Source organism: Lagopus leucura, unplaced genomic scaffold (genome assembly GCF_019238085.1).
Source record: "Lagopus leucura isolate 7727_CA_CO unplaced genomic scaffold, USGS_WTPT01 Super-Scaffold_100001, whole genome shotgun sequence".
Lineage (NCBI taxonomy): Eukaryota > Metazoa > Chordata > Aves > Galliformes > Phasianidae > Lagopus > Lagopus leucura.
Window position 1 is genome coordinate 98,146,153 of NW_024962262.1, and position 25,482 is coordinate 98,171,634.

Genomic DNA, 25,482 nt, shown 5'->3' on the forward strand with positions numbered 1-25,482 from the left:
AAAGTGATACATGTCAACCAGAGACACAGAAATTCTATAATATAGGTTGTTGTTTTTTTTTGTTGTGTAATTCTTAATACAGTTTCCTAAAAGAAAATCCCCCAGCTTTGCAGCTGCCTGCAAGGGCTGTGTATCCAACAGGCATGGATAAAGGACAGATCAGGTGCAATAAGGAATTTTTCTAATCAAAGTTTTAGCAGAAATCCCTGAGCATACTGGAACAGCTATCCATACCACTCCTCTAAAAACAAGAATCAGAAACAGCAACAGCTTTGTTGGGTACACAGATACGCATGCTGCTAACAGTATGGCCTAAGCCATGAAAGAACAAAGAACTGAAGTTTTTCTCCATCTCACACAGCCTGTGCACTTCCTTCTAGCTCTCTCCTGAATAATGTATAACCTGCAGGCTAATGCAGAATTGAGACTTCCATTTTGCTGTGTGACACTTAAGTACTCCTACTACATGGTGAGCTGAGCTTACGAAAGACAGATGCCTTTTGAATTAAGCAGATTATATTTTATTGAGAGATCTTTAACATTTCTCCCCTATTTTCATCATTGCTGTTTCCACCCCTAAAGCAGTTTTTCTTCAGGCTGGAATAAATGAGCTTTTCTCAACAAGTTTATAGATGGTAGAAAACTCTTGTGCTTTTATGGGGAAAAGACTGTCCTCCTCCTTTTAAAGTCTTGGTAGTGTCACCTTCCTACTTCAAACTGGAAGTTTAGGAATAGCTTTAAGAAATATTTTTTTCAGGAGACTTAAGACCTTCTACTGGACCAGCCCAAACACAGAAGCTTACAAACATCTCAGCAGAAAGTGCATAGAAGAACACCAGGACCTGCCTGTGGGTCCGTTCCACCTCTCCAGTCCTCAGAAAATGAGCTTCTCTGCTGATCAATTAGATGCCATGCAGAAAAACATTCTTCTGTGCTGCTGAGGTACTCCTTTGAGCAGAGTGCTGCAAGTCATCTGCTGTACCACCAACCACAAACAGTATCCGTTGCCATTTCCTCAAACCTGTGTGGTGCTCACCCCTTTGAGGTCTTTGTCTGCACGCTGAAATCTACCGTGATGTTGATGTATAAAGGGTTATGTTCCACTGACAGCAGTCTATAGGAACAGGAATTCAACCCATCTGTTTTCCACGTTCTAGATACCTGGCGCAGAAGCTTCATCCTGAGGACAGAGAAGAAAATTATTACAGCAGCACAAAACCAAACTCCGTAAGAGAGGAGTTCTAAGCTCTCTCCCATGTCCAATAATCTTAGAGATAGAGCTATAGCCATTTTGCATCTACTGGGAATATAAATTCATGCTTTTCTTAGCCTCAGCATGGACAGAGGGAAACAGTCTTTCAGTACAGCATAGGGAAGAGGGGTTTAAGCCAATTAATCTCTGAAATGGTATTCTAAAAATCATAGGGCCACCTGCTGCCTGGCTCCTACAACAACAATGTAAGATGGAACACTGCTCTTACCTCTGTCTGTTCTCCTCATTGCCAAGGTCACGGTTGTGGGAGATCATAGTGTACCTGGCTACATCAGCAGCTGGCCTCATCACTTGCATCTTCTGCATCTCAACCCTGCAAGAAACAGTTGTGCCTTATGCAAGATACCACCTATAAGCCAGCTCTTAAGAAATGACGTTCTGAGACTTCAACTCTGTTAGGTGCCATGGAAGCAAGTTTATAGAACTGTAGGCAACTCATCATCATCATCTTCCACACTCTCTTTTGCTGCAGAAAGAGAGCTCACAGAGTTGGGTTTTTGTACAGCAGGTCCAGGAGGGTGACAGATATCCTTGTCTTTTGAAGAGAAACACGTACAGTTTGCTTTAAATACATTTTACAACAGAATCCATTTAAATTAGACCAGACAATACTAGTTTTACTTCCATATGTTAACCTAGGAAGTCTGTACAAACACTGCATGTTTTGCAACAAGTTTCTTTCAACTAATGTAATGAAGCCCCTACCCTAGTTCTCCACTAAGAAGAGGAAAGGAGCTTGTTTTCCTGTGGTCTGCAGGCAGCTCTGCAATTTTGAACTTTTTTTTTTTTCACGTGAATAACCTCTTTATGAAAAAAGGGCCAGAAATGTTAACTTGCATGCATGGATTTCAGTGTCTAGCATCAGGCACTTGATTGGAACTTTTGGCCTGAAACATCATCTGTGGAGCCCAACAATTTTGCTCTGTTAGCAGCAGAAAGGGAATTAAGGAATAGCCCAGGTCTTTGCCAGTCATACCAGCAGCTGAGAGAGCAGCAGCAGGAAACCAAGACTGAAGAAGCAGGCCCTATAGCTTTCCAATAACTGTAGCAGTAAATTATCAAAAACAACAGATGATATGAAAATCTTTCTAATGCTCACTGTAGGGAGGAGCTAGGAAGAAAGCACAGCATTAGCACAAAAACTAATCAGTGGAAAGTAGCAGCACTGCAGCCCTCAGTTCTTGAAAATACTGCAGGGGCTGCTGCCATCTGCTGCTTTTGCAGAGGTAGGCTGCAGTGATCTCTGTACTACGAGACCTGTTGAGAAAGGAAGCTTCCTATTCAGTACCACTACAAATACTGCAACTACCACAGTCCAAGATCTACTCAGGAAGAAAAACATGAGCTAAGGCCAACTGCACACTGTGTCATAGAATTTGGTTTCCATACCAAAGACCACAACATCCAGGAAGCTGTCAGGTGCCAGCACAAGAGAACATCACTTTTGATTACAAGCACTTGCAAACACCTCCAAGTTCCACCCATCTACTGCACAGCTTGTTCTGTAATGTGCACGCAAACATTTGAAAGAATACCAGTAGCATGTTTGTTTGCTCATTAACTCAAGAAGCTGGGGAGTAAGATGGTTACTAACCATCCCCTGCCACTAAAAAAGCCAGCCTCTGAGTTGCCACAGAGAAGTAGGTGTCTCTAGATAGAGACTAGGGGGTGGGAAGGGAGTAGTTACAGAGACAGGACAGAAACCCACATCACCAAGTAAAGCTCTTAGATTTCTTGAGACACAGCTGACTGTTCTGCTTGAGTAACAAGAACTTTCACTGGAAGTTCCTAACTTTAACACACTTGATTTAATCAGTAACATCAGTAACATCACCAGGAGCATGACTTGTACACCTCCAAAATGTTTTGCATATTTAAACAATTGAAAAGGGTAAACATGTAAGGACGAGAGAGTATATCCAAGTTACAAACTGACAGTTTGTAAGAGCAAAAGGTACGTGGATATATGCACAGTCTTCCTAAAATGCAAACTGTCTTAACTACAGCCAATACCACTCACAAACGAAGCTCTGCTCAGATAAAGTTAGGGTAGTCAATGAGTGAATTTAAAAAATAAAGCCAAAACCCAAGAACTCCCACACTCTTGCAAAAGGAGTAGATCTTGGTACGTTTGTATCTCAAGCAAACACTATTCCAGACTTGGAATCTTATTTTGGTTACAGCCAATTTCCAAAGTAGAATAGAAATGCTCTGGAGCTGAAACAAAAATGAATGAACAAAAACCTACCAGCAATTCTCTCAGGTTGTGGATTTGCCTAATCTTTTTGAAGAGGAAGACATATACAGAACTACTCCAAATCTCCATACAGCAATACTGTTTCAGAGTTCAAGAATTCTGTAGCATTTCACCTTTGAAGGCTAGGTTGAAGTCTCTCAGCTTTTATTTATTTTTTTAACCCAGCTCCTCCCCTTCTCACACCCATTTCCATGTAGCCTTCTTTTTACCTGATTCGAAGGTCGTCATCTTCTCCACCCCAACCCCAATAGTTGTTAGAGAATCCATTCACCTTGGAAAACTGGTCTCTTGTTAGAGCTGTTACACCTCCAAAATATCCCCGGTAACGTAACCTAGAAGTACACAGGAAGAGAAAATGAAGAATTTAAAGGTTGAGTTACACCAACAATGAAAATACCACATAAAAACTCTTGATCTAGACCTGTCTTTTGCAGAGTTCACGATGCACAAGTCTATGATGTAGCTTCTGTTTTCTTACACTTCTCACAAAAAGATAATGATTTGCTTTAGGCCAGAAGAGCTCTCCAACTGAAAGAATGAAGCTTTCCTAATTAAATAGCTTCCTTATACACCTCTCCTTGCTAATCAAAAAGGCTCTGCTCCTCAAGGACCCCGATATGTAGGAAAGGAACAAAGCAGAGCACTGTAGCAGATGGAACAAGAGCTGCTCCTTCAAGGTAACGACAGCAAGCCACTGACTACCTTAGAGCTGAATCTCACAACCTTTAAATGAAAACAGCACATGCTACGAGAATTCAGCTCAAGGCAAGAGCAGTTCCAAGGTGAGGTACAGTGCAAGTTGCTTTACAACCTAAATGTCACAGAGCTCAACTGTCCTTGTCCAGGAAACTGTATCTACTTTAGAAAGGTAATTACATACCATGTTTATCTTACACCATTTTAATAATTACTTTTTTTTATGACACCCTCCACTTTCTTGGCCCTAAAGATAAGCATTACGAGACAACTTCTGCTAAACTGCCACTGCCAGCCTCAGAGGAATTGTGCAAGTGGCTGCAGATTGCACTTTGATTCCCAAACGTACATGAATCTAAACAGATGAACCAACTGTGGCAGCACTGGCAGAGGAGCAGTGCTTAGCACTATTTCTGGTTTACCATGAATCTGTTAAAAACAAAAAAAAAAGACACTTTTTTCTCGGAGGCTGGCTGACTTCTACTCCCATCACTGAAGCAGCTTCCTACAGGCTAAGTTGCTGAGAACCTCATCCACTTGGGTTTTGAGCATCTGTAGGAACAGAGGTACCACAACCACTCTGGGTGGCTGGTTCCAGCATCTGATCACCTTCCAAAGTAAAAATGCTTTGTCTTCCATTTAAATTTCCTGTATTTCCGTTTGCATCCATCATCTCTTGCCTTTTGCTAAGAGTCTGGCTCCACCTACCACCAAATGTTTAAATACACTGGCAGGATCTCTCTTGAGCTGCCATAGCACCAACTCTGTCTCTCTACCTGTCAGATGCTCCAGTTCCTTAATTTTCTTCATGGCCCTCCTCTGGTCTCACTCTTGTAGTCCAATCTTTCTTATACCAGGGAGCACAGAGCTAGTTAGAACACTGCAGTATCTTCTCACCAGCATTGAATAGAGGGCAACAACTGCTGCCTCAGTCTGCAGAGTATACCCCCTCCTTAACAGCCCACAGTGCTGTCTGCTGTCATTGCCACAAGGGCACAGTGCTGGCTGATGTTCAACTCTGCAGAAATGGACCTAAGAGGAGGTATTGGTGGGCACAAAGCTGCTTTCCAGTCTCCAGCATGTGCTTCCTCCTCGGGTGCAGGACTTCACACTCCCCTTTGCTGAACTTCTTGAGATTCCTGCGGTGTACCGACTACCCCTCCAAGCTTTGTATCTTCTTTGAACTTGCTGAGGGTGCTTTTTGCCCCACTGTCCAGGCCAACGATGAAGACATTAAGCAGTATCATTCCCCATACTGGCCTCAGGCTACATAAACCACTAGTGACTGACATCCAACTGGAAAGCAAGTATTATTCTGTAGAGAGAGAATGTACAAGTTCTCCTTTCTCACACATTTAGTAAAGGAAACCCAGAGGTGAAGCAGACCTTTACTTCAAAGCGCTTGCAATCAGCTTTTGTAAAACCCACATCTAATTAATATTTAGACTGACATAACACAAGAGGTTGAATCTTGAAAGAAGCCCATTAAATGAATGAAACCACTCTAGTCATTAAATTCACCACAATCAGGAGCCTTTTTTCCTCTAAGGTGAACTGAACTTGACTTTTTGTTTTAAATTATTTACATCACAGTAACATTTAAAAGGTCAATTTAAAACCAGAACAATGCTGTATTAGATGCTGTACAGGCAGCTAATTAAATGACACCCCTATTGCTCAGTAGATTCTCACGCTTGTGCAGATCTCAGTATCAGAAGTTACCTCTCCAACAACAAAAGGTAAGCACCAATTTTTATTAGCACAATCCTAAGATCATACTGTCAAGCCACAAGAACCAAGAGAATGCAATTTCTAGCTTAGACATAAGGTCTGTGGTATGTTGCTTTCCTCTCACAACACCCCCGGAAACCAGAATAACCATTCTTACGGGTGATCACAGGGCCAACTTCAAAGATATCTGTGTGAAGATCTTCTGTTAGAAAGTGCTCCAGAGAGGTGGAGCATTACCATCAGAAACATGGTGTCAGATGGAAGGAAGCACTCAAGTACACAGCTTGACAAGAAGAGGGACATTATCAGAAACCTGGCACTTTCAGATCGTTCTTCTTTTCATGGTTTCTTACCTGTATCCAGTACTGTTCCGGCCAACTACAAGGTGCTTTGGTTGTCTGTCACACATGTAAATATTGAAGTCGTTCTCTGGCACCAGATCCACATCATGGAAAATGAAACAGTCCCAGTTCTCTTCTTTTAGAGCCTCTAAGTATCCCACATTCAGCAGTTTTGCTCGATTAAATGTGGTGCTGCCAGCCTGCAGAGACAAACAGAAAAAAAACTCTGAAAATGTGTTAACTAGAACTGTTCCCAGGCTTCTCTTCTAATCACAGAGTTGACAAGCACATTTGTGCTCCACAGTCTTTGGGTCAATAACTGTACAAAGAACAACTCTATAACATTAGGTACAGCACCAGAGCCAATGACGCAAGGCGTTTCTTAAGCCTCTACATGGGTAGGGACAGGAAAGTCTACAGCCACCAGAAGTATGCGTGTTGCACAATGCAATCCCACTACTATTGCTGCTCCTGCCCTGTTACTCCATCAAACTACGTAACAGGTACCTGTAAACAATCCATGCAACCGTGTAAGACTTTTGGAAGCTTAAAAAAAATTATTCCTATAGTTATTGGTTTATAGATGTCAGAGCACTCAACGCAGGTGATTCATGCTTGCCCCCTTAGTTTAGATAATAGCAGTGCTTAAGTTCTAACAAGTTCTGTATTTCCTTAAGCTACACAGTAGGTGGCAGAGTGGGAAATAAAATGCAGGTCTCTTTTATTTTTTTTTTTTTTTGTTAAACTCCAGCTTATAACCTAATTATTAGGCCACACAGGGATTCCTCCTAGCACAGAGCTTCACTTCACTTTTACTAATCTTCAGCAAAGCAGTGCATCTTCACTTTTCAAAAATATCATTTTCCACCTTTTAGATACATACATTCATATGTTTACCTGGCAGTTTTGTAAGCTTACCACAACCCCACTGATTCTGAAACAACAGGGCTGCTTATATGGCTATATATTTTTTTCTGGACTGTACAGACTAATCTGTCTGTAGAACACTTCATACACCTGAGGACTCGGTGTTAAGTTGCCTCTGAAACGGTGGTGAGGCATTGGAACAGGTTGCTCAGAGAAGTGATGGATTATCCCTGGAGATCATCAACATGTAGATGTGGCACTGTGGGACACAGTTTAGCAGGCATGGTGGGGATGGGCTGATGGTTGGACTAGGTGACCTTAGAGGTTGTCTCTAACCTTAATGATTCTGCGACTCTCAGCTGGCACTCAGAATCAAAAGGCCCAGCTATGCACTCCTAGAAAGCAAGAGGCCAGTCATTCTCTATCATTGGCAACTTGATGCATTCTTAGAAAACTAAAAAACTAACTTTTGAGAGACAGTGTTCCTTTGCTAGAAGCCATCTGGACAGAAGGAGGTTCCACTGAAAATAGAAGCTGGCCTCCCCAAGCTGAGGGAAGATTAGTTGCAGGGAAAAGCAGTTGCATATAAAGTGTGTTTTAACATTCTAGTAACACTTTGCTTTAAAAGTAATTTGCTCACCATTACCAACAGCCATTTTCTCCTTGCACAAAGGTAAATTATGAGCTTTATGGCTCACCCTAGCATCCACTTGGGAAATACAGCCCGTGCTGAGAAATTTAGAGGGGGGATCATCAGTTGCCTCCATTCTGAGTCAAGGAAAAAAAAAAAAAATGTACTCTCAAAGATGCAACTAATCCAAAAATCTATGATGTCAAAGTCCTGAGTAGTTTCAAGTGCAGAAGAGTAAAAAGAAATCTATCAGAACATTTTCTCCTGATAATGGAATCATAGATTACTGAGCAAGCAACAGAACAATTCAGGTGACTGGTATAGTACATACAGAGAACTTCACTTGTGCATCAAATCCAGACTAGTTCAGCAGCAACATCTACCACTGGTTGGCTGTGTCTCAGTCACCAGCACAGTCAGCCACCACAGCCCCCTCCTGCAGAAAGGTAGTCAAACAACAGTGAGACAGCCTTCCAGGAGGGGCCATTTCAGTGCTGACCATATGCTAAACACATAGCAAAGTCTACTCTTGTCTGCTACGTTCTCCTACGTAGTTTCAAGAGAAGAATCCTGATTAAGTGACAAACTTACTTTGGAAAAGATATCACTCACACTTTAGAGATTACAAACTCACATTATTTTCAGTACCATGCTCCTTCACGTATGGACATTTGTACAGCAAAATATGATTTCTGAAATGTTACAAGTAACATTTGGAGATAAATATAAAAGGACCATTACGTAATCTTTCTCCAAAGCAAGCTCTGTTTATTTTCGTAGTTAAAACCTGGTTTTATCTGTTTCCTTTCCACAAGATGTGTAAAGCAACTACAGACATCACAAACAGAGGGTAAAAAAGATTTGCCATAGGAATGTTTTGGCTAGACTTACCTTCCAGCATTGGGGCGTGCCTACCCACAGTGAAAGACAAGCAAGAGATAACACTCATCCAAGTAAAGCTCTGATAGAGTAAATCTAGACTCAACATTGTGCTCCCATCAGACAAAACCTTCAGGCTTTTCTGTTACTTTCTACTAACATGATAACAGTCTGCCTTCACCTCATGTATGCTGCTTGCCTGGTGGTGGGTTCAAGGGGAGCAAGGCTCTGGCACAAAGCTGGAGGATCATGAGGCCTCCTGAGCTGTTGGCCAATAGGATGTGTGTGGAAGGACATCTGTAGGACTGTATGATAAGTGACACGTGCCACCAAGCAATGACCCAGGAGGACACTTGAGGCATTACTGCATGCCTGCTCCAGGACAGGCACAGCATCCTCATCCAGCTTAACATCTCCCCACCCAGCCTTGCTAATTGCTGAAGTGTTCAGGAGTTGAACTTGATGATCCTTATAGGTCCCTTCCAACTCAGAATATGCTATGATTCTACAATTTCAATAAATGAAGAAAGTATGCCCATTCTCCTAATTGTTTTCCATACCGCTTGCGAACTGCAGCCACTCTTGGTACAACTGCAGTATGCACTAATGCAGAAAAAAACCCTCACTTTTCCACTCTACAGGCAGCTACATGACAACTCTAAGTAATGAAGGAATAGAATAGTACATTCCTACTGAAAGTAGATCCTGCCACACCATCGAGCAAAAAATGTAAGCTTTCACCTAGAATGGACTTGAGTCCATCCTCTTTAAATAGAGGAGAAGGGAAACTATATTAGTTTATCCCTCCCCCCTCTTTTGTTTCCTGCTGCCTGCAAAATCCGTTTAGAATCAAAGTAGATATAAAACACAATTAAAAAGAAATCAAGAAGATGACAACACATTACAAAAGAGAAACCTGTATTGCTTTTAGCTAATGTGATGAGAGCATAAGCACATAAACAAAAGTCAACTTGGCACAGGTCTGTAAGCTCAGATTTTAGCCACCGACTCTGCAGAGCTTAAAAGAATACTAAATAGGAAATTATTAAGTCTTTCAGGAACTGAACACTCTGCCATGACTGTTTCTTCCCACAAGCAAAGCACATATAAGTAGTAACTGGTGTGTTTAGTTTGAAACAGAAGTACAACTGCACAACATGTGCTGCTTGCTAAGCATGACAACCAGTAAGCAGATGGGAGAGAAGAGCTAGATATGAACAGCTTCAGGTTTAAAGACAGAAAGCACGTCAGCCAAGCTGCATGCATGACAGTTGCAAGATGCTTACCTTGAAATACTAACTCTGAAACAGTAAGCTTAGACTTAGAGAAATGAACATTAGCTAGACATTGCTTCTTAATATTTCCCTGCTTTTCTAACAGCAGCTGAGATTCTGTAGTGCTACAAGCAATGGCGGCAAGCTGCCACTGTGTCCGTCAACCATCAGAAGCATGCCAAGCAGCCTCAGGAATGGTGCTAGGTGGTGGAGGTGGCAGCACACAGCTCCAAGCATCACTGAGTAGAGACACCCTTCCCACCTGGTGGATAACATAGATGCCATAATCCAGCTGCTGCCTCTGCAGGAATGGGTGCAGGTGCTCCAGGAGGTAGAGCAGATGCCTCTCACGCTTGCGGTGCGGGATGAGGATGGCCACACGCTGCAATGCTGAACACTCTGCAGGGTGATATCGGCCCTCGGCCACCTGAGGGTTCTCCTTTTGTACTTCTTCTAGTGTGAGAGATGGACTGAAGGTCAGTTTGCTGGTACCTCCTGTAGGAAAAGTACAATAAGCTTTCCTAATTTGTTTCTGGTTGTGGCTATAGACCAGTCTCTATAAACAGCATAAGAAACCCAGATTCAAGTCACAGTTTCCCTGGCTGTCCAAGAGAAAGACAGTACAAGAAAACCATTATGTAGGCAGCAGAACAAGACTGTACTGAGTGTTTAGTTAAATTGATGACAGTAGTGATTAAAAAAACATGCATAAATACCAAGACAGATTTCATCCTGCTGCAGGAGAATTGGCCAAAAACAGCCACCAGGACAAAGCAGAGGAGAAGAGCAAAGTGGAAAGAGACACAGGACTGCTTGTGAGAAGTCATCTCTGCTTAAAGCATGAACAAAAGTATCACGGGCTTAATATTACAAATATATAAGAAAACGTGCAAAGGCTCTCTGTAAGCAAATTAAAGTATCATTGCTTCTCTTGCAAGGAGCCCCTCCAGACTCAGCAAAGCAGCGAAGGAAGTAGGTAAGCTCCACGCCAGTTCTGCAGGTGTAAGCAGTGAAGAGAACTGTCCACACACTTTTAATTAGCTGCTCAGCAGCCCAGATAATACCTAATACGCAGATATTAGATTGTTGCAATATTTTTCAAGCATCATCCATGGTCTTTGTACTCTCTCAGCATCACTCCAGAGAATATCAAATCTAACTTGCAAGCAGGAACATCCTCCCCTTCATCTTATCATTAGAGCAATAGGATGGAGAGGTTTGCTCCGAACACATGCCAGGTGATGACAGAGATAAATACTATCAGTGCACAAAAGGGCTGGAATGCTGTGAGTTAACAGCATTAACATGGCTCACACTGCTGGGTTTCCAATCCCTTCAGCCTAGAAGTGCCTATTTGGTCAAGCTTTCTCATGCTAAAAGCTTTATTCTGACATTCTTCCACAGCAAAGAGCAAAGCCCTGTACATCTCCACACTTCATAATCTCAGCTGCATGATATATCCTGGCTGGCTGTGTCCCCTCCCAAGGTCTCACCCACCCTTGGCCTGCTGGCTTTTGTAGGAAAAGGGATGCAAGACAGCAAGCCTTCAAAGAATCAAAGAATGGCCCAGATTGGAAGGGACCTCAAAGATCATGAATCTCCAACCCCCTGCCACAGGCAGGGCCACCAAGCTCCCCATTTAATACTACACCAGGTTGCCTTGGCACTGCTCAACAGTAGCCAGAACTGTTTTCAGTGCCATTCTAGCTGCAAATGCAATGCTCAGCACCATAGCAGCTGCCAGCCCAGCCAGACACAGCACAGTCACTCAATGCCATGAGCCACCCACCCAAAAGCACTTACTGTAACCGGTATGGTTGTGTTTGTTCCACAGAAAAGCATGTTGTTAAACAGCTGCTTACTGGCTGTTTTAGCTGTCAAACAGCTAATAGGAAAACAAGCAGACAATACCAAAGAGGATGTAACTTTTTAGAAGGGAGAGGAAATCCACATCACTTACGCAGATATGGAGACAGAGCTGGACAGGGACCCTGAGGTGGCTTTGTTGCAGGAACTTCTTCAGTTAACTTCATCTTTTCTTCCTTCTCACTGTCCTCTTCCTCCTCCAGGCTGATGATTTTTCCAAAATGCTTCCCCACACTCTTAAGTTTAGGAATAGTCTGTCCAGAATCCACAAAGCAACTGAACACAGCCCATAGCACCATCAAACACAAAGTGACAAGCAGGAGCACTCTGAACTTATTGAAGAAGGGAAATACATACAAGCTTAAGGCCATTGCTCCCCCGATCAGCAAAATGCTTCCTCCCCCAAATCCCACAGTGGGTCCCCCCACTGTGCACTCAGTAGGGAAGAAGCCAAAGGTCCTAGGAAGGTTACAGTAAAGAAGGGAAACTGGAAGTAGGGAGGGCAGCTGCACTTCTTGTGGTTCTGCGATTCATGGAATTGCAGTGCTGATTGTTCTTTGCGTATCAGAAAACATCACTTAACCTGAACCAAAGAGAAGAAAAAAGGAAGAGGAGTGTTAATTTCTATGCCCTCCATTGCTGTACCTTTGAACTTCATGAAAAGAGCTTATGTCAAGATAGGGAATGATATCAGAAATACAAGCCAAATATGACAGCACCAAAATATGGAAGGAACAGCTACTATGTACAAAGTGATAAAAACTGAGCTTTGGTCCAAGCTCAGCCACAACCAGCTGCATGACTTCAGATAAATCACTCTTCTGCACTGTTCCCCGCTCCCACTCTGTCTGGTTTTTATTGTTGGTGTGTGTTTGTTATTTTAAGATCAGAAAGTGCTACAGCTACCCCATGTTATGTCTGTGTGCAGTTCTTGGCAACACACAGGCTTTATTCTATTTTTACCAAAACTAACAGCAGCTGCAAGGCAGGGGATGCTGCTGGTTATGAATAAAGCTATATTCCACCACCAAAATAATAAACACAAGATCACTCTCTTTTGGAAGAAAACAGTTAAATTCTTCAGAGATATCATCTGTGTTATACTGCCATACACAACGCAGCATGAAAAATAAAATACTTGATCAGCACCAAAAAACCTTCCTCCATATCTGCTGCCTGACAGTATCACCTTCTTTCTGCATCTTCACCCAGAATTTATCACATACATCCTTCTCCTTTAGTAGTGACAGGACAAGGGGGAAGGGTTTTAAACCAAAAGGCAGATTTAGGTGAGATGTTAGGAGGAAACTCTTTACTCAGAGAGCAGTGTGGTACTGGCACAGCTGCCCAGAGAGCTGTTGGGCGCCCCATCCCTGGAGACATTCAAGGCCAGGCTGGATGGGGCCCTGGGCAGCCTGAGCTGGTGGAGGCAGCCCTGCCAACAGTAGGAGGTAGATATGGATGGGCTTTAAGGTTCCTTCCGACCCAAGCCATCCTATAATAAGAAAGCAACCAGACAACGAAATCCTCCTGCTTTTCAAGGGAAAGGTTTGGTTTTTCAGTGTTTTGATTTATGAGGATCTAATCCTTTATTCTGCTTCCTCACCTTTTTAAGAACTTGGTTTTCATACAGGCTTTCATTGCCATCATGCTATAAAGTTACAATGCTAATACTTATGCCCAGTGGAACACAGCAGAGAAAGAATGAAATTTTAGTAAAAGAGCACCTTGATATGGAAAGCACGAGGAAACTGCCACGTGTAAAAAGAACAAGGACTGAGGAGAAACAAAGCAAAGGCACTGATGAAAGCCAAAGCACCTGAATCAGGCTGCATCACAACAGTAGCACAAAAAAACAAGGTTATCTTGCACTAGCTCTCAGAACACATAAGAACCTCTGGAGAGACACCACAGGCAGAAGGAATACAGTAATACTACATTCCTACTAGTTTACCTCTGATATTTACTGGAAGAGTTTGCTCATCTGCACAGATCACAGAATCCCAGCGCATCCCAAGTTGGAAGGGCCCCACAAGGATCATCAAGTCCAACCGCCAAGCCTGCATGGGAACACCCAAAATTCAAACCCTATGTCCAGGATGTACATGGGAGCCAAACCTGGGGCTGATGAGATGAATTGCACTACGCATTGCCTGAGCGTCTCAGTTTGCTGGGAACTGACAGACAGCACAGTGCCCAGGAGGCAAGATACTTAACGGTAAACCTTCTTTCTCTATGAACAGCTCTGATGCAGAATGTACAATGCAGTGAATCCTTACTACAGAATTACTTAGCACAGGTCCTGCACATACTTACCCCAACATACTGTGCTCCAGCAAACTATCAATCTTCCTTTCACCACAGCCCTGGGGCAAACAGCATTCAGCCATAATACAGCCCAGTATTAAAAACACAGGCACAAAATGCTGGTTGTAACTCAGAATCACAACAAAAGCCTCAAAGGAAGCCCATCACATTCTGCAGCATGCTGACAACACACTCCAGATAACACTGACCCTGACAGAGTACACAGGAGTTGCTCAGCACCAACCCACCCAGCAGCCCACCTCTCCTTCTGGTACCTGCCCAGTGCTTTTGCTATCTATGGCACAGGGTACAACACATTCTGAGGGGTAGCACTTTTGACACTCTTGTTCTTTTTGTGATTATAACATCTTAATATCCATTGATTATACAGTACCCCATCCCATCTCAAGAAGAGAGCGTTCATTTTCCAGCAAGCACGATATTCCATTTCAGCCTGGAAAAATCAGTAAGAAAGCAGTTGCTGCTTTACAGTTAAGAAAAAAAACAACGTTTGATAAGGGCTCAAACAGAACGTGGATGAAAAAGCTCCATAAGAGCCTCGACTCAATCAATTTATTTAACAGAGATTTGGGAAAATACTCCCTAACCAGCGAATGAGCTGCAGATAGAGCTACCTTGTATCAAATACCACAGGGAAAAAGTATGAGATAAGGAAGGAACAGCTGACTGGAATGAAAGTAACAGGAAAACTACAGGAAAGGAATGGAAGACAAAGATGCTGAGACTTGCAAAGAACTTATTTCAGTAATGAGATTTACTTCCTATATCTTACTAAGCCTTGCTGGCATATGCGCTATAGTAAAATAAGCTGCAGCCATGAAGCCCTGAGAGATGACAGCAGAAATACTGTATTCATACACATTAAGTAATTCCAGTTTCAAGCTTGACTAATGAGCAGAAAAACAGTAATATTTGTTTTCAAATACTACTCACTGAAACACCACTGCATTTCTTTCACCCAATCACCATTTCCTCATTAGCTGTCACACCAGAGAAAGGCTGCTGCATGGCAGAAGTGATTCTGAACCACAGCTTCATTCTGATTTCAGCTTGGTCATTTCAATCTGCGCCACTGCAGTGACTGAGGAAGTAACAGCTCCTTACCCTGCTGTCCTGTCCCATTGTGTGCCACCACAGAAACAACAGGTGTGCAAATAAAAGGAAGACTGCCCACGTCATTGGTGGCTTGTACTTAAATATGTGGGAAATCAGTGATAAGCAGTATGACTGACCTGACAACAGTGCATGCCAAACTCCATAACCAACAGTTATTGACCCAAACTTTGTATCTTGCTCATCTCAACACTACCTGCAAGTTTCCAGGCAGTAATGCTGATTTACTGCCTTTCACAAACCCACTTTTCCAGTGCACCATTTAGCAGCTGGAACACTCCCAAGGCAGTAACTTCCACAAATCAAAAGTATCACCCCATAAAGTTGTGTCTGCAAGGGAGATTTTCTCCTCCCATGACCAACCCAACCGCGTTCTAGACCAACATGAGCTCAAAAGGGTACCAAGATCAGATACTGAAATTAACAAGCAGAAGTGACTCTACCAACAGATAGACTACAAAAGACAATTAAAGATTATGGAAAAAAATATCAAGATGGAAGGAAAGACAATATCAGGAGGCAATCAGCAGCATCAGCCAGAACACTCTGCCGAAGCTTCGCTCTTTTCAATACCAGGAATAGCATGTAGATGACAAATCATGAAAATAAACCCCAAACTGTAACACACCAAGCTTATTTCTACCCTCCTCCTCTACCATTCAGCTAGGTGGAAGCTCACACATACCAATTTTGTCAGCTGTATGAATTTCCTTCACAGGCAGACATTATTAAAATTCACAATACCTAACCAACATCCAAACTATACTACTGGCAATGTAAGTTACTCTGTATGATAACTAAAATCACATCTTACTGTGCTCTATGGCATCAATTGGTCGTTGCTCTTGCTTAAAATACACTTGAGCACTTCTGGCAGTGGCACACATGTGCATGTACAATTACAAACAATTGGTCAGCTTCAGCTCATCACAACAGGGCACAATTCCTGTTTCATAAACTTACAAGTTGATATTCTGATGTTTCCTGTGGAGAACATCACACTCATTTCAAAGAGTGGCAAGCATGGAGATACTGTATTTTATAAAGAAAAGCCACCTGTGAATCAGTTAGCCACCCTTCCTTATATTACTACTTCAATGCCTTTTGACCTAGGTTTTGGGTTCATTTTTTCATTGAGACGCAAGAGTGGTGCAGACAGACATGTCTGAGCTTACTGGCAGAGAACACTATCCACAAGAAGGAAGGTGACTGAGAAACACAGCAAAGAGCCGGCATTTTTATGACACCCACTGGACCTTAAATTCAAAGAAAAGGACAAGCAAAAAGTTGGGTAATAAAACATTGTCTTTCAGGCCAGGTCTTTCACGTACGTAAAATTTAACCACTGCCTCTCTAACGTATATTGTTTTACTACTTTGCACTATGGGCTTTTCACGTTTTGTTGTCCTTAGTAAAACAGTGCTTGCTTTGAAAAAGCAATCTTTCACCAGCAAACCTGATAGACTGGTGTGCCTGGGTTGCTGAGTACAGCAGCTAATCCAGCCTTGAGAACACTCAAGGTGTGGTTGTTGTAAGAAAGAGTTAGTCCAGTGTTAAAAGACCATGTGCAGAGAAGTGGTATGAAGGCCCAAAGCTGTAACACAGCCATCAAGTCACTGCAAATGGGACAGCCTTAATAAAAAAAAGCTACCTCTGACCTTCATTGAAGGAACCCAAAAACTTTCACAGAAATCTGAAGTGCAACTCTCCTCTTCTGAAATAACATCTTTCAGTGAAGCAGAACCTAACTTAGCTGAGAGCATTACAGCTGACTACAGCTGTAGTCTAAAAAACATTCAGGCTAAATGGCTAAAAAGCATTCAGGATTACACCCATTTCAAAGCCCACTGAAAAAAGAAATTAAACTAATAACAGAGTTATCCGGTATGAGCCAGGATTCCAAAAAGCAAGGATTGAACAATTAAAAAGGTCAGACACCAAGAAAATAACTATATCCACAATCATCCTAATGCCAAAATTAAAAGCAGCAGTGGGTAAGCAGAGCAACCTTCTTACCCAAGTCTGCTGAGAATAATTAAATCCTCTACAGCTGACAAGCTAGAAAAATCACTGTACAGCACACAGCATCAGCTTCTCTATGCAAAACAGATCAAGTCCTCATGTTCTTAAGAGCATAAAACCATTCCTTACGCAGGCATCTCTCTCATTTTAGCAGTTGAGCTTTTCAGTTTGGCTTTAAGCTAATAGATTTTTAACACCTCTTTTATACGGTACTTGTTTAATCCTATTCCTCTTCTTACTGAGGAAGCACTGACAGCTCTGAATAATGGTAAAGTCACGGGCTAGTTTTCCCCACTGCACACACAGCCCTCAGCCGAACACCTATTCCACAGTTTTCCACTTTCCAGGACTTCAAGCCAAAGGAAGCAAGCACATTAAACACTCACTGTTGCAGCTGCTGCCACATCTCTCGTCCTGTAGAGCAGTCACTGCTAGAAGGCAGGCGCTTTCCAGCCAGGAAACCCCACACCATAAAGAGAGCTCTGTTACCTTTCGCATGCTGCAGGAAAGAGTGAACTCAAAAGTCTCAGAATGACTTTAAAAAACAAAAAGCCAACACATCCAGCTCGTCCCTGGCTGTACAGAGGTCCCACAGGCCCCTCCCTCCGCTCACATGTCAGGAAGGAAAGGCAGCCAGCCTCTCTGCTGGCCCCAAGGCATGGCAGAACAATATGGGGGGTACTCAGGCACATCCGAACCGAGCAGCAGGCCAGGAGCAGTGCTGCAATATAAATAACTACTATAATAAACAATCCTATTAAAAACTACAGCTCAGGCCTTTGCTCCTAAAAGCACACCATGATTTCTATCAGAGCCTTTCTGGTACCTGTTTTATTTGGAGATTTTTGGAATAGGAGATGCCATTTTTCTTGGACAGATCAAGCTGCCTGTCCTTTTGATTATACCCATGGAGATGAGCATAACAGGATAGGGTATGCCTGTTCTTCCAGCAGAGTCAACAGGACAAAAGTGACAGTGGCATCTCTTCACCATCACAGCACTGGAGCTGTTGGCCAAGCGATGCTTTGCCCCGCTGTTGCTGGGACAAGTCCTGCCACTGGGCTCCCCAGCAGCCATACATCAAGCAGGCAAACCCTTCCTTCAGTGGAGTTGCACCTGTGTGAGGGTGTGACTTTCTCATACTCAGAGAACACACGGATGAGGCTTAAGTCACACTGGGTACACAGCTGGGATTGATTGCATTCAAGGTGGGGAGAGAAAGGACAAACGTAATCCAAACCTGTATGCATTCTTTGTGCAACCCTGTTCCAATCAAGTACATGTTTGACAGCTTTGCCAGTAAGCCTTCTCTATGCCACAAATACTTATTATCAGGACTATATCAGAATTTTTGGGAAAACTTTGTTTCAATCACCTAGTATCGTGGGAAAAAATACCTTCAGTATTGCAGTACAGTAATACTGAAGTAATATAGTAATACTACCAGCTGTTACAGCCTCACCTTCCTCTCTGCTCCACAGAGCAGAGTGTAGAGCTAATCCCCAAACTGTACTTACATCGCACCACCACTGACTTACACAGATGCAGGGTTTGCCAGATCAGGAGGCAAGCGGTATTTCCAACACTTGTCTTCTGCGATCCTCCGACAAGCCTTCCCACAACGAAGGTCAGAAAGCAGCTTTTTGTTAAATAGAACAGTTACTTTAGGAGGATGATTATATACAAACAAATGATGACAAACAAAGGAGGACCAAAACGATACAATGAATGGCAACTGACCATGAACTTCCTCACATTAGTGTTATGCCTGAAATCTAGTCTGTGAAAGGGATGCTTCTAGCAGTAAACATAGCATATCCAAACACAGGCTTCTAATACCTGCATTTCATTTTACTCATGGTATTCTCTTACTCTTGATAGTCGGGAAAACACATACAGAAGAAAACAGAAAACGTGAAATTTATGATTACATCAACTCAAACATTCCCACTCTAAAATGGAACAAAGATCACAGTGTCAAAAAACATCTGCTAGTTTAGCTTCCCATAACTGCAAATATCTGAATGCTAAAAGTTAGCTACAGAAGTTAATGTTAAATGCCCTCATTACTTCAGCAAACAAAGGAAAACAAGCCTTTGAGCTCTGATATCCGCATACCTCATTTTGTTATAGCAGTTTCACATCAGGTTCAACCATGATAGGTTCCCCAATGGCCAGCACAACCACCATGGATGCACTATACACAATTTCAGTTCATCAGGGCTTTGAAATAAGGGAACAGGCACCAGAAAGCAGTAAGCAGAACTCAAGAAAGCAATCTTGAAAACATCCACCTGCCCAAAATTGCTACTCACCCACTGACTTCTCTCCATGTTCTCATTCTACTACTATTGCAGAAAGCTCTGATTAGTAAGATATGAAAAACTTGTGGGTCCAATAAGGACAGGAAGGTGACTTACCCAAGTACTATAGCAGGTAAACCAGACTTAGAGAAAATTAATTTATTGCCAATGAAAAATAGATGGCGAGAAACTATGAGAAGAAAAAAAACCAAATATCTTCCCCACATCCCCTTCTTCTAAGGCTCAACTTCACTCCTTCACTTCCAGCTCCTACAGCTCCCCTCCACCAGCAGCACAGGGAGAAGGGCTGTGATCAGCCTGAGGCAATTCCTCTCTGTTGCTCCTTCCTCACGCTTTTTCCTGTTCTTGGCTAGGTTCTTCCCACGGACAGCAGCCCTCAGGATGAATCTGCTTCTGCACAGCTCTCCACAGGCTGCAGCTTCTTCAGGAAACATCCATCAGCTCCAGTGTAGGATCCTTCACAGGCTGTAGTGGTGCTTGGGGCTGGTTTTCTCCATCAGATGCCAGAACACAGCCACAGCTCCACCAGGCTCTCCTCCTCCACACGCTGCAGGGCAGTCTTTGCTCTGGCAGCTAGAACAACTCCTCTCACTCCTTCTTCACTGCCACTGCTGTTTACTGGGCCGTTTCACACTCTTACTTCTGCCTCTTGCCTCATTCCTTTCTCTCACAACTACCATGCAGCATTTTGCCCTTCCTTAAATGTTTTCCCAGGGTGTCTGACTGACTCACCATTGCTCCAGCAACAGATCTGTGTCAGAGTCAGCGACAGCAGGTATACAGCTGCATTAGTACAGTTTTATCAGTTGAATCAATCTGCCTCTGGTTAACTGAGGTATTTTGCCTGTTCATCTACAGTCACAACTACACAGCATAACTGTTCTGCCATCTCTACACCAACCTATCTTCAGCAGACAAACCTGAAGCAACCATTTCAATGATGCACAAGAAATTTCAATTCACGCTTCCATTGAATTTAGCCTCAAAAGGCGTCTTGGCTTCAGCATCATTCTCGCTTTAGATCTTTACCTCTTAAACATTACAAAGTGGATATACAGTCGCTTCCAATGTTTCAGTGATCCAGCGAGAAGCAAACATTTTTTTTATGATTCCTTAAAAAAAAGAGAGGCCAAGTTCTTGGCAAATACTCAGCGCCTGTAACATCACATCAAGATTTCTGAGATGGCCTGATCCTTTACTGTGAGTGACCCAGTGTTACTGCTAAGCACGGGCCGGGTGATTCAGTGCTATCAAATACTTCAGTGCAGTTTTCACTTTCCTAAAACATAATGAGCTCTGATTTTGCTCTAGAAAACGCACTCTGACTTCTCCATGCCAAGAAACACACTTATGAATCGCTTCCTTCGTTACACCACTCCATCTGAACCACTGACCCCAGTCCGAGTGCAAAGAGATGAAGCACACAGAAACCAGAACTGGTACACCTTGTAACTACCTACTTATAACTATCTCCCCTATAACTGCTTACCACAAACACATCTTTCTAAAAATACAGCGTGCCTTAAAAGCACCCTTCCCTTACCATCAGTGGAATATTCTAAAAATGCACATGCCAAAACAGATCTCTGCTAACACGGGGATCTCGTAACAGGAAGGTAAAGATACGATTCAGCTTAGCAACCCCCTACTTTCTGGCAGCTGCTGGCTTCCTGGAAACAGTATAGGACAGAAGTTGTAATAAGATATGCAGATGTGTCTAATACTTGTAAACTGAAAATCATATATCTATCTCTCTGTAAGAAAGTTGTAAAAAACAAGAACTTAAAAGCGGTGCGTGCTATTACAAATAGCTCCTAGAAGCTGAACCTCACTCCTTCTCACAGGAGTACTTCAAGCATAAGAACTGCAGAGACATTCCAAACGAAGCTTCACAGTATTCATGGAATCATAGAATGCCCTGGGTTGAAAAAGACCACAATGATTATAAAGTTTTAACCCCCCTGCTATGTGCTGGGCTGCCAACCACCAGACCAGGCTGCCCATTTTCCCCTTTTACAGTCCTATCTCATCAAGCATGACAAATTGCCAGTGCCTAGTGCTAAGAGAGCCATGAAGTAACTGCATGCACGGTATGATTTTGTTAAGCAATCAAACATACAGGATGTATTTCACGTTAGAACACCACTGAGAGCTACACAGATTTCCAGCCCATTTGCAAAAGGATTTTTTTTTTTTATATAGAAGATAAAGTTTCAGATGACAATGTAAGAGCTCCAATTCATATCCTCCTGAAGTTCTGTGAACTAGGACAGTATTCAAGAGAATTCAGAACTGCTTCAGCAGTTTATTTTAAGTTATGAAAGCCATTGTATTCCAACTGCTTGCATGAGTAATTCTAAACCCTTATAACAGTATTCCTATAAATCGAGACACTATCACACCTTCAGGACAAGCAGCCCAGTAAAATTTCAGGCAGTTAGAGAGTGCATCGCTATTCCACCCAGTACAGAATCACAGAATGGCCCAGGTTGGAAGAGATCTCAAGGATCAAACTCCAACCCCTCTGCCACATGCAGGGCCACCAACCTCCCCATTTAATACTAGACCAGGCTGCCCAGGGCCCCATCCAACCTGGCCTTGAACACCTCCAGGGATGGGGCATCCACAACCTCTCTGGGCAGCCTGTTCCAGCACCTCACCACTCTCACAGTGAAGAACTTCCTCCTGACATCAGACCTAAATCTTCCCTGCCTCAACTTAAAACCATTTCCCCTTGTCCTGCTGTTATCTACACTTTCATGTTTGTAGACTCCCTTTAGGTACTGAAACGCTGCAATGAGGTCACTCTGCAGCCTTCTTTTCTCCAGGCTGAAAACGCCCAGCTCTCTCAGCTTGTCCTCATAGGGGAGGTTTGCTTTAACCCTGCAATCATCTTTGTGGCCCTCCACTGGACCCTCTCCAACAGCTCTGTACTGGGGGCTCCAGACCTGGACACAGTACTCCAGATGGGGCCCCAGAAGAGCAGAGTAGAGAGGGACAATCACCTCCCTGTCCCTGCTGGCCACCCCTCTTCTGATGGAGCCCAGGATACAATTTGCTTTTCCAGTCAGTTACTCATCCCTCTGCCCTACCTCAAATCTGATCTTGCTGGAGAGCTAAAGGTGAGAAATGACGCTGTGTACTCTTTCTGCCTCATTACACAAGTAAGTAGCAGCCGGACTCCGGCCCTTTCCAAGAGCCTGAGGATGTTGGTTGTGGGTGGGGAAACAACACTTAACTCAGAAGTGGAGTACGTGGCTCTTCCAACCCTTCACTTCCTCATTACTGTGCAGGTCTTATCCTCCCATCTCGCTGATGAAAAAAAATCAGCTGCAAGATTGAAGACTGAGGTACAGCAGAGGGGAACAGAAGGTTAGCGCTGCAGAGTGATGTCAGATCCTAAAATTCTGCTACCATTTCAAATTGTATGCATTTAGAATCCCCACTGTAACAGTTTAAAAGGATTATCTGAATTAGGACGCGTGGTAACGTAATCAATTCACTGCCAAAGTACCACCCATGCTGTTACTCTCAGCATTGCTGCATATATGCAAAAAAGATATTGAAAAAAAAAGACACCATATCTGTAAGGCACATTACATGCAGGTATGCCAAAGCACTTGGAATGAGAAAAGTATAAGAAAAAAGCAGAATTCTGACACTAATATAAATCCCTTAAATACACTTGAAACTATAAGAAAAAGTGTGATGGAAGCTCGCTCCCATGGCTCTACGTGTTGTTTGAGGTCCTATTCATGCAGCACATAACAAGCAGCTCCTGAAATCAGAAACAGCCTGCCCAAACACGCAGCACTGGATGACTACTGGCCTAACTATCTGCCTAAGCATGCCAGGTGTTTTGTTTTCTGGGTTTGTTTTTTTCAAACTGGACACATGCATCAAGCAGGAGGACATTCAGACACGCTTCACTTCCAGCCAACTTCAAACTCTTGTGCAACCTAGATTCAGGATCACATAACAGCAACCAGAAATCAAGCACTCCTTAGCATCATTTTTTTTTCTAACTTTATTTAAAAGAATAATGTGGGAACTCAAACCAGAGAGCGAAATACCCAGACCTTCTAAAGCTGAAGGACCAAATTTCTTACCAGTAAGCAGAAAGGTATTTGTGAAAATGAAATACAGCTGCTACAGAAACAACCAGGAAATACCTACATAAATCAAAACCGTGACCTATCTGACTTAAAGAAAATGCTTCTCAACAGCACTTACTTACAGCACATTGGAAGAAAAGTGAGATACTTCAGCACAAAGGAGGTTTGGGAAAACATTCTCACTAAGTTGAGGAGTGATAAGTGAACAAAACAAAATCCACAAGCCACACTTTTCGGCAGCCAAGAAGTGTAATCGCCTCTGAGTTGCAGAGAAATAAGTTCCTTAGAGAAAGTATTTCTTGTAACTACCCACCTTACTCATACAAAAACAAGCATAAATACTTCAAGAATGAAAACAGATCCTGAAGTTTGCATTTCCTTGTTTAACTTCAGCCATCTCAGCTGCAGCAAAATTACACTTCTTTCTAATTCTTTCTACTGAAAACCCAGATCTCCTGAACTCGGCCCCTGTCCCTTGGGAACCTCTTTAGCTGCTCTCCAGGCTGCCCCTCCTGAGCACAGCCATGGCGGGAAGCTACACGCATCCCCTCGGATCGCTGCCCGGAGCCCCCAGAGCTACTGCCGGAGCAATGAATGAGATTCGCTTCTCATCAGCGGGAAAGCTTCAGAGAGCTGCACCACTCGCCTCTTCTTCAGGTGCGAGATAGAGAAAGCAGTATCAGACACCTCATTCCCATAGGGCCGCTCAGAAGGTCGGTCATAACCGGGCACATCCGTGGCACAGTCCCCCGCCCCGCAGTGCCACCGATCGGCCCGCTGCCTCTTGTACACGTGGGCAGCGACAAGCTACGGGGCCCGACGCGCTCACTCTACGCACCACCGCTACGCGCGTGGCCGCAGCTCCCCGCGCCCCCCCCCCGGGGGGGGGGGGGCCCGGGGCGCGGGGGGGGGGGGCCACCCGCGGGGCGGGGCGGACCCTTGGAAGCGCCCGGCGCGGCCCGTCACACCACCCTCACCACTCACCTCCCCTGGTCGCTCAGCCACCGGCGCCCCCCGCGCGCGCGCGCACGCGCACTGCCGCTGCCCGCCGGCGCGTGCCGGGGGGCGGGCCGCCACCGTTACGCCCCCCAGCACACATATACCCGCACACACACACACACCTCCTGACCATAGAGAGTGGGGGGCAGAGCGGCAGTCTCCCGCCATAGAGAACCCCCTCCCCCCCTTTTCCTTCCCCAGCCCGCGTTGGGTAGAGCGGCCGGTCGGCCGGCTGCTGGTGAGGCAGCGCGGAGTAGCGGGCCGCAGGCCTTATCCGCTTGTTTGCCTTGGCGATCGGCTGCGATCTCGGAAGGCATAACTTAATCAGCGGGGGTCAGACGCCGCAGGGTGCTTGTGGCCGGGAAGCAGGAACCCTGCCAGCTCTCCCTCAGCTTTGCAGCAGTGCCGCTTGGGAGCTGTGAGGCTGAGGGCATCGCTGCGCCCGTGCCGCTGGGACCCGTCAGTAGGCCGGAGCTTCCGCTCTTCTCGGATCGTAGGTTTAGAGAAGGAGACGTTACGTGGCAGGAGTCCTCTGAATTACCTCTGCTGTGAAGAAGGGCTGAGGGAGCTGGGCTTGTTCAGCCTGGAGAAAACACCGGGACGCCTCGTGGCGGCCTGGAGTAATTGAGGGGCTCTTAAAAGCGAAAGGGAGATGACTGTACAGGGGCAGATAGTGACAGGATGAGGGGTTTTAAGCCAAAGAAGGGGAGGTTCAGATTAGACTTTGGAAATTAATTACTTGGAGAGTGGTGAGGTACTGGCACAG

General features: G+C 44.0%; 1 protein-coding gene across 2 annotated transcripts; it reads right to left on the reverse strand.

Moving 5' to 3' along the window:
- Positions 1-498: 498 nt before the first annotated feature.
- B4GALT4 (beta-1,4-galactosyltransferase 4) lies at positions 499-24,743 on the reverse strand. Of its 2 annotated transcripts, none has more exons than XM_042867052.1 (7): positions 24,702-24,743; positions 11,910-12,398; positions 10,212-10,444; positions 6,311-6,498; positions 3,740-3,862; positions 1,482-1,586; positions 499-1,180 (listed from the first exon to the last, which is right to left on the reverse strand). In XM_042867052.1, exons 2-7 carry the CDS (start codon positions 12,184-12,186, stop codon positions 1,033-1,035), a joined length of 1,074 nt encoding a protein of 357 aa, XP_042722986.1. In that variant the 5' UTR covers positions 12,187-12,398; positions 24,702-24,743; the 3' UTR covers positions 499-1,032. The 2 variants fall into 2 exon arrangements, with proteins under 2 accessions (XP_042722986.1, XP_042722985.1); XM_042867051.1 differs by lacking the exon at positions 24,702-24,743 and adding an exon at positions 13,770-13,871.
- Positions 24,744-25,482: the final 739 nt, after the last annotated feature.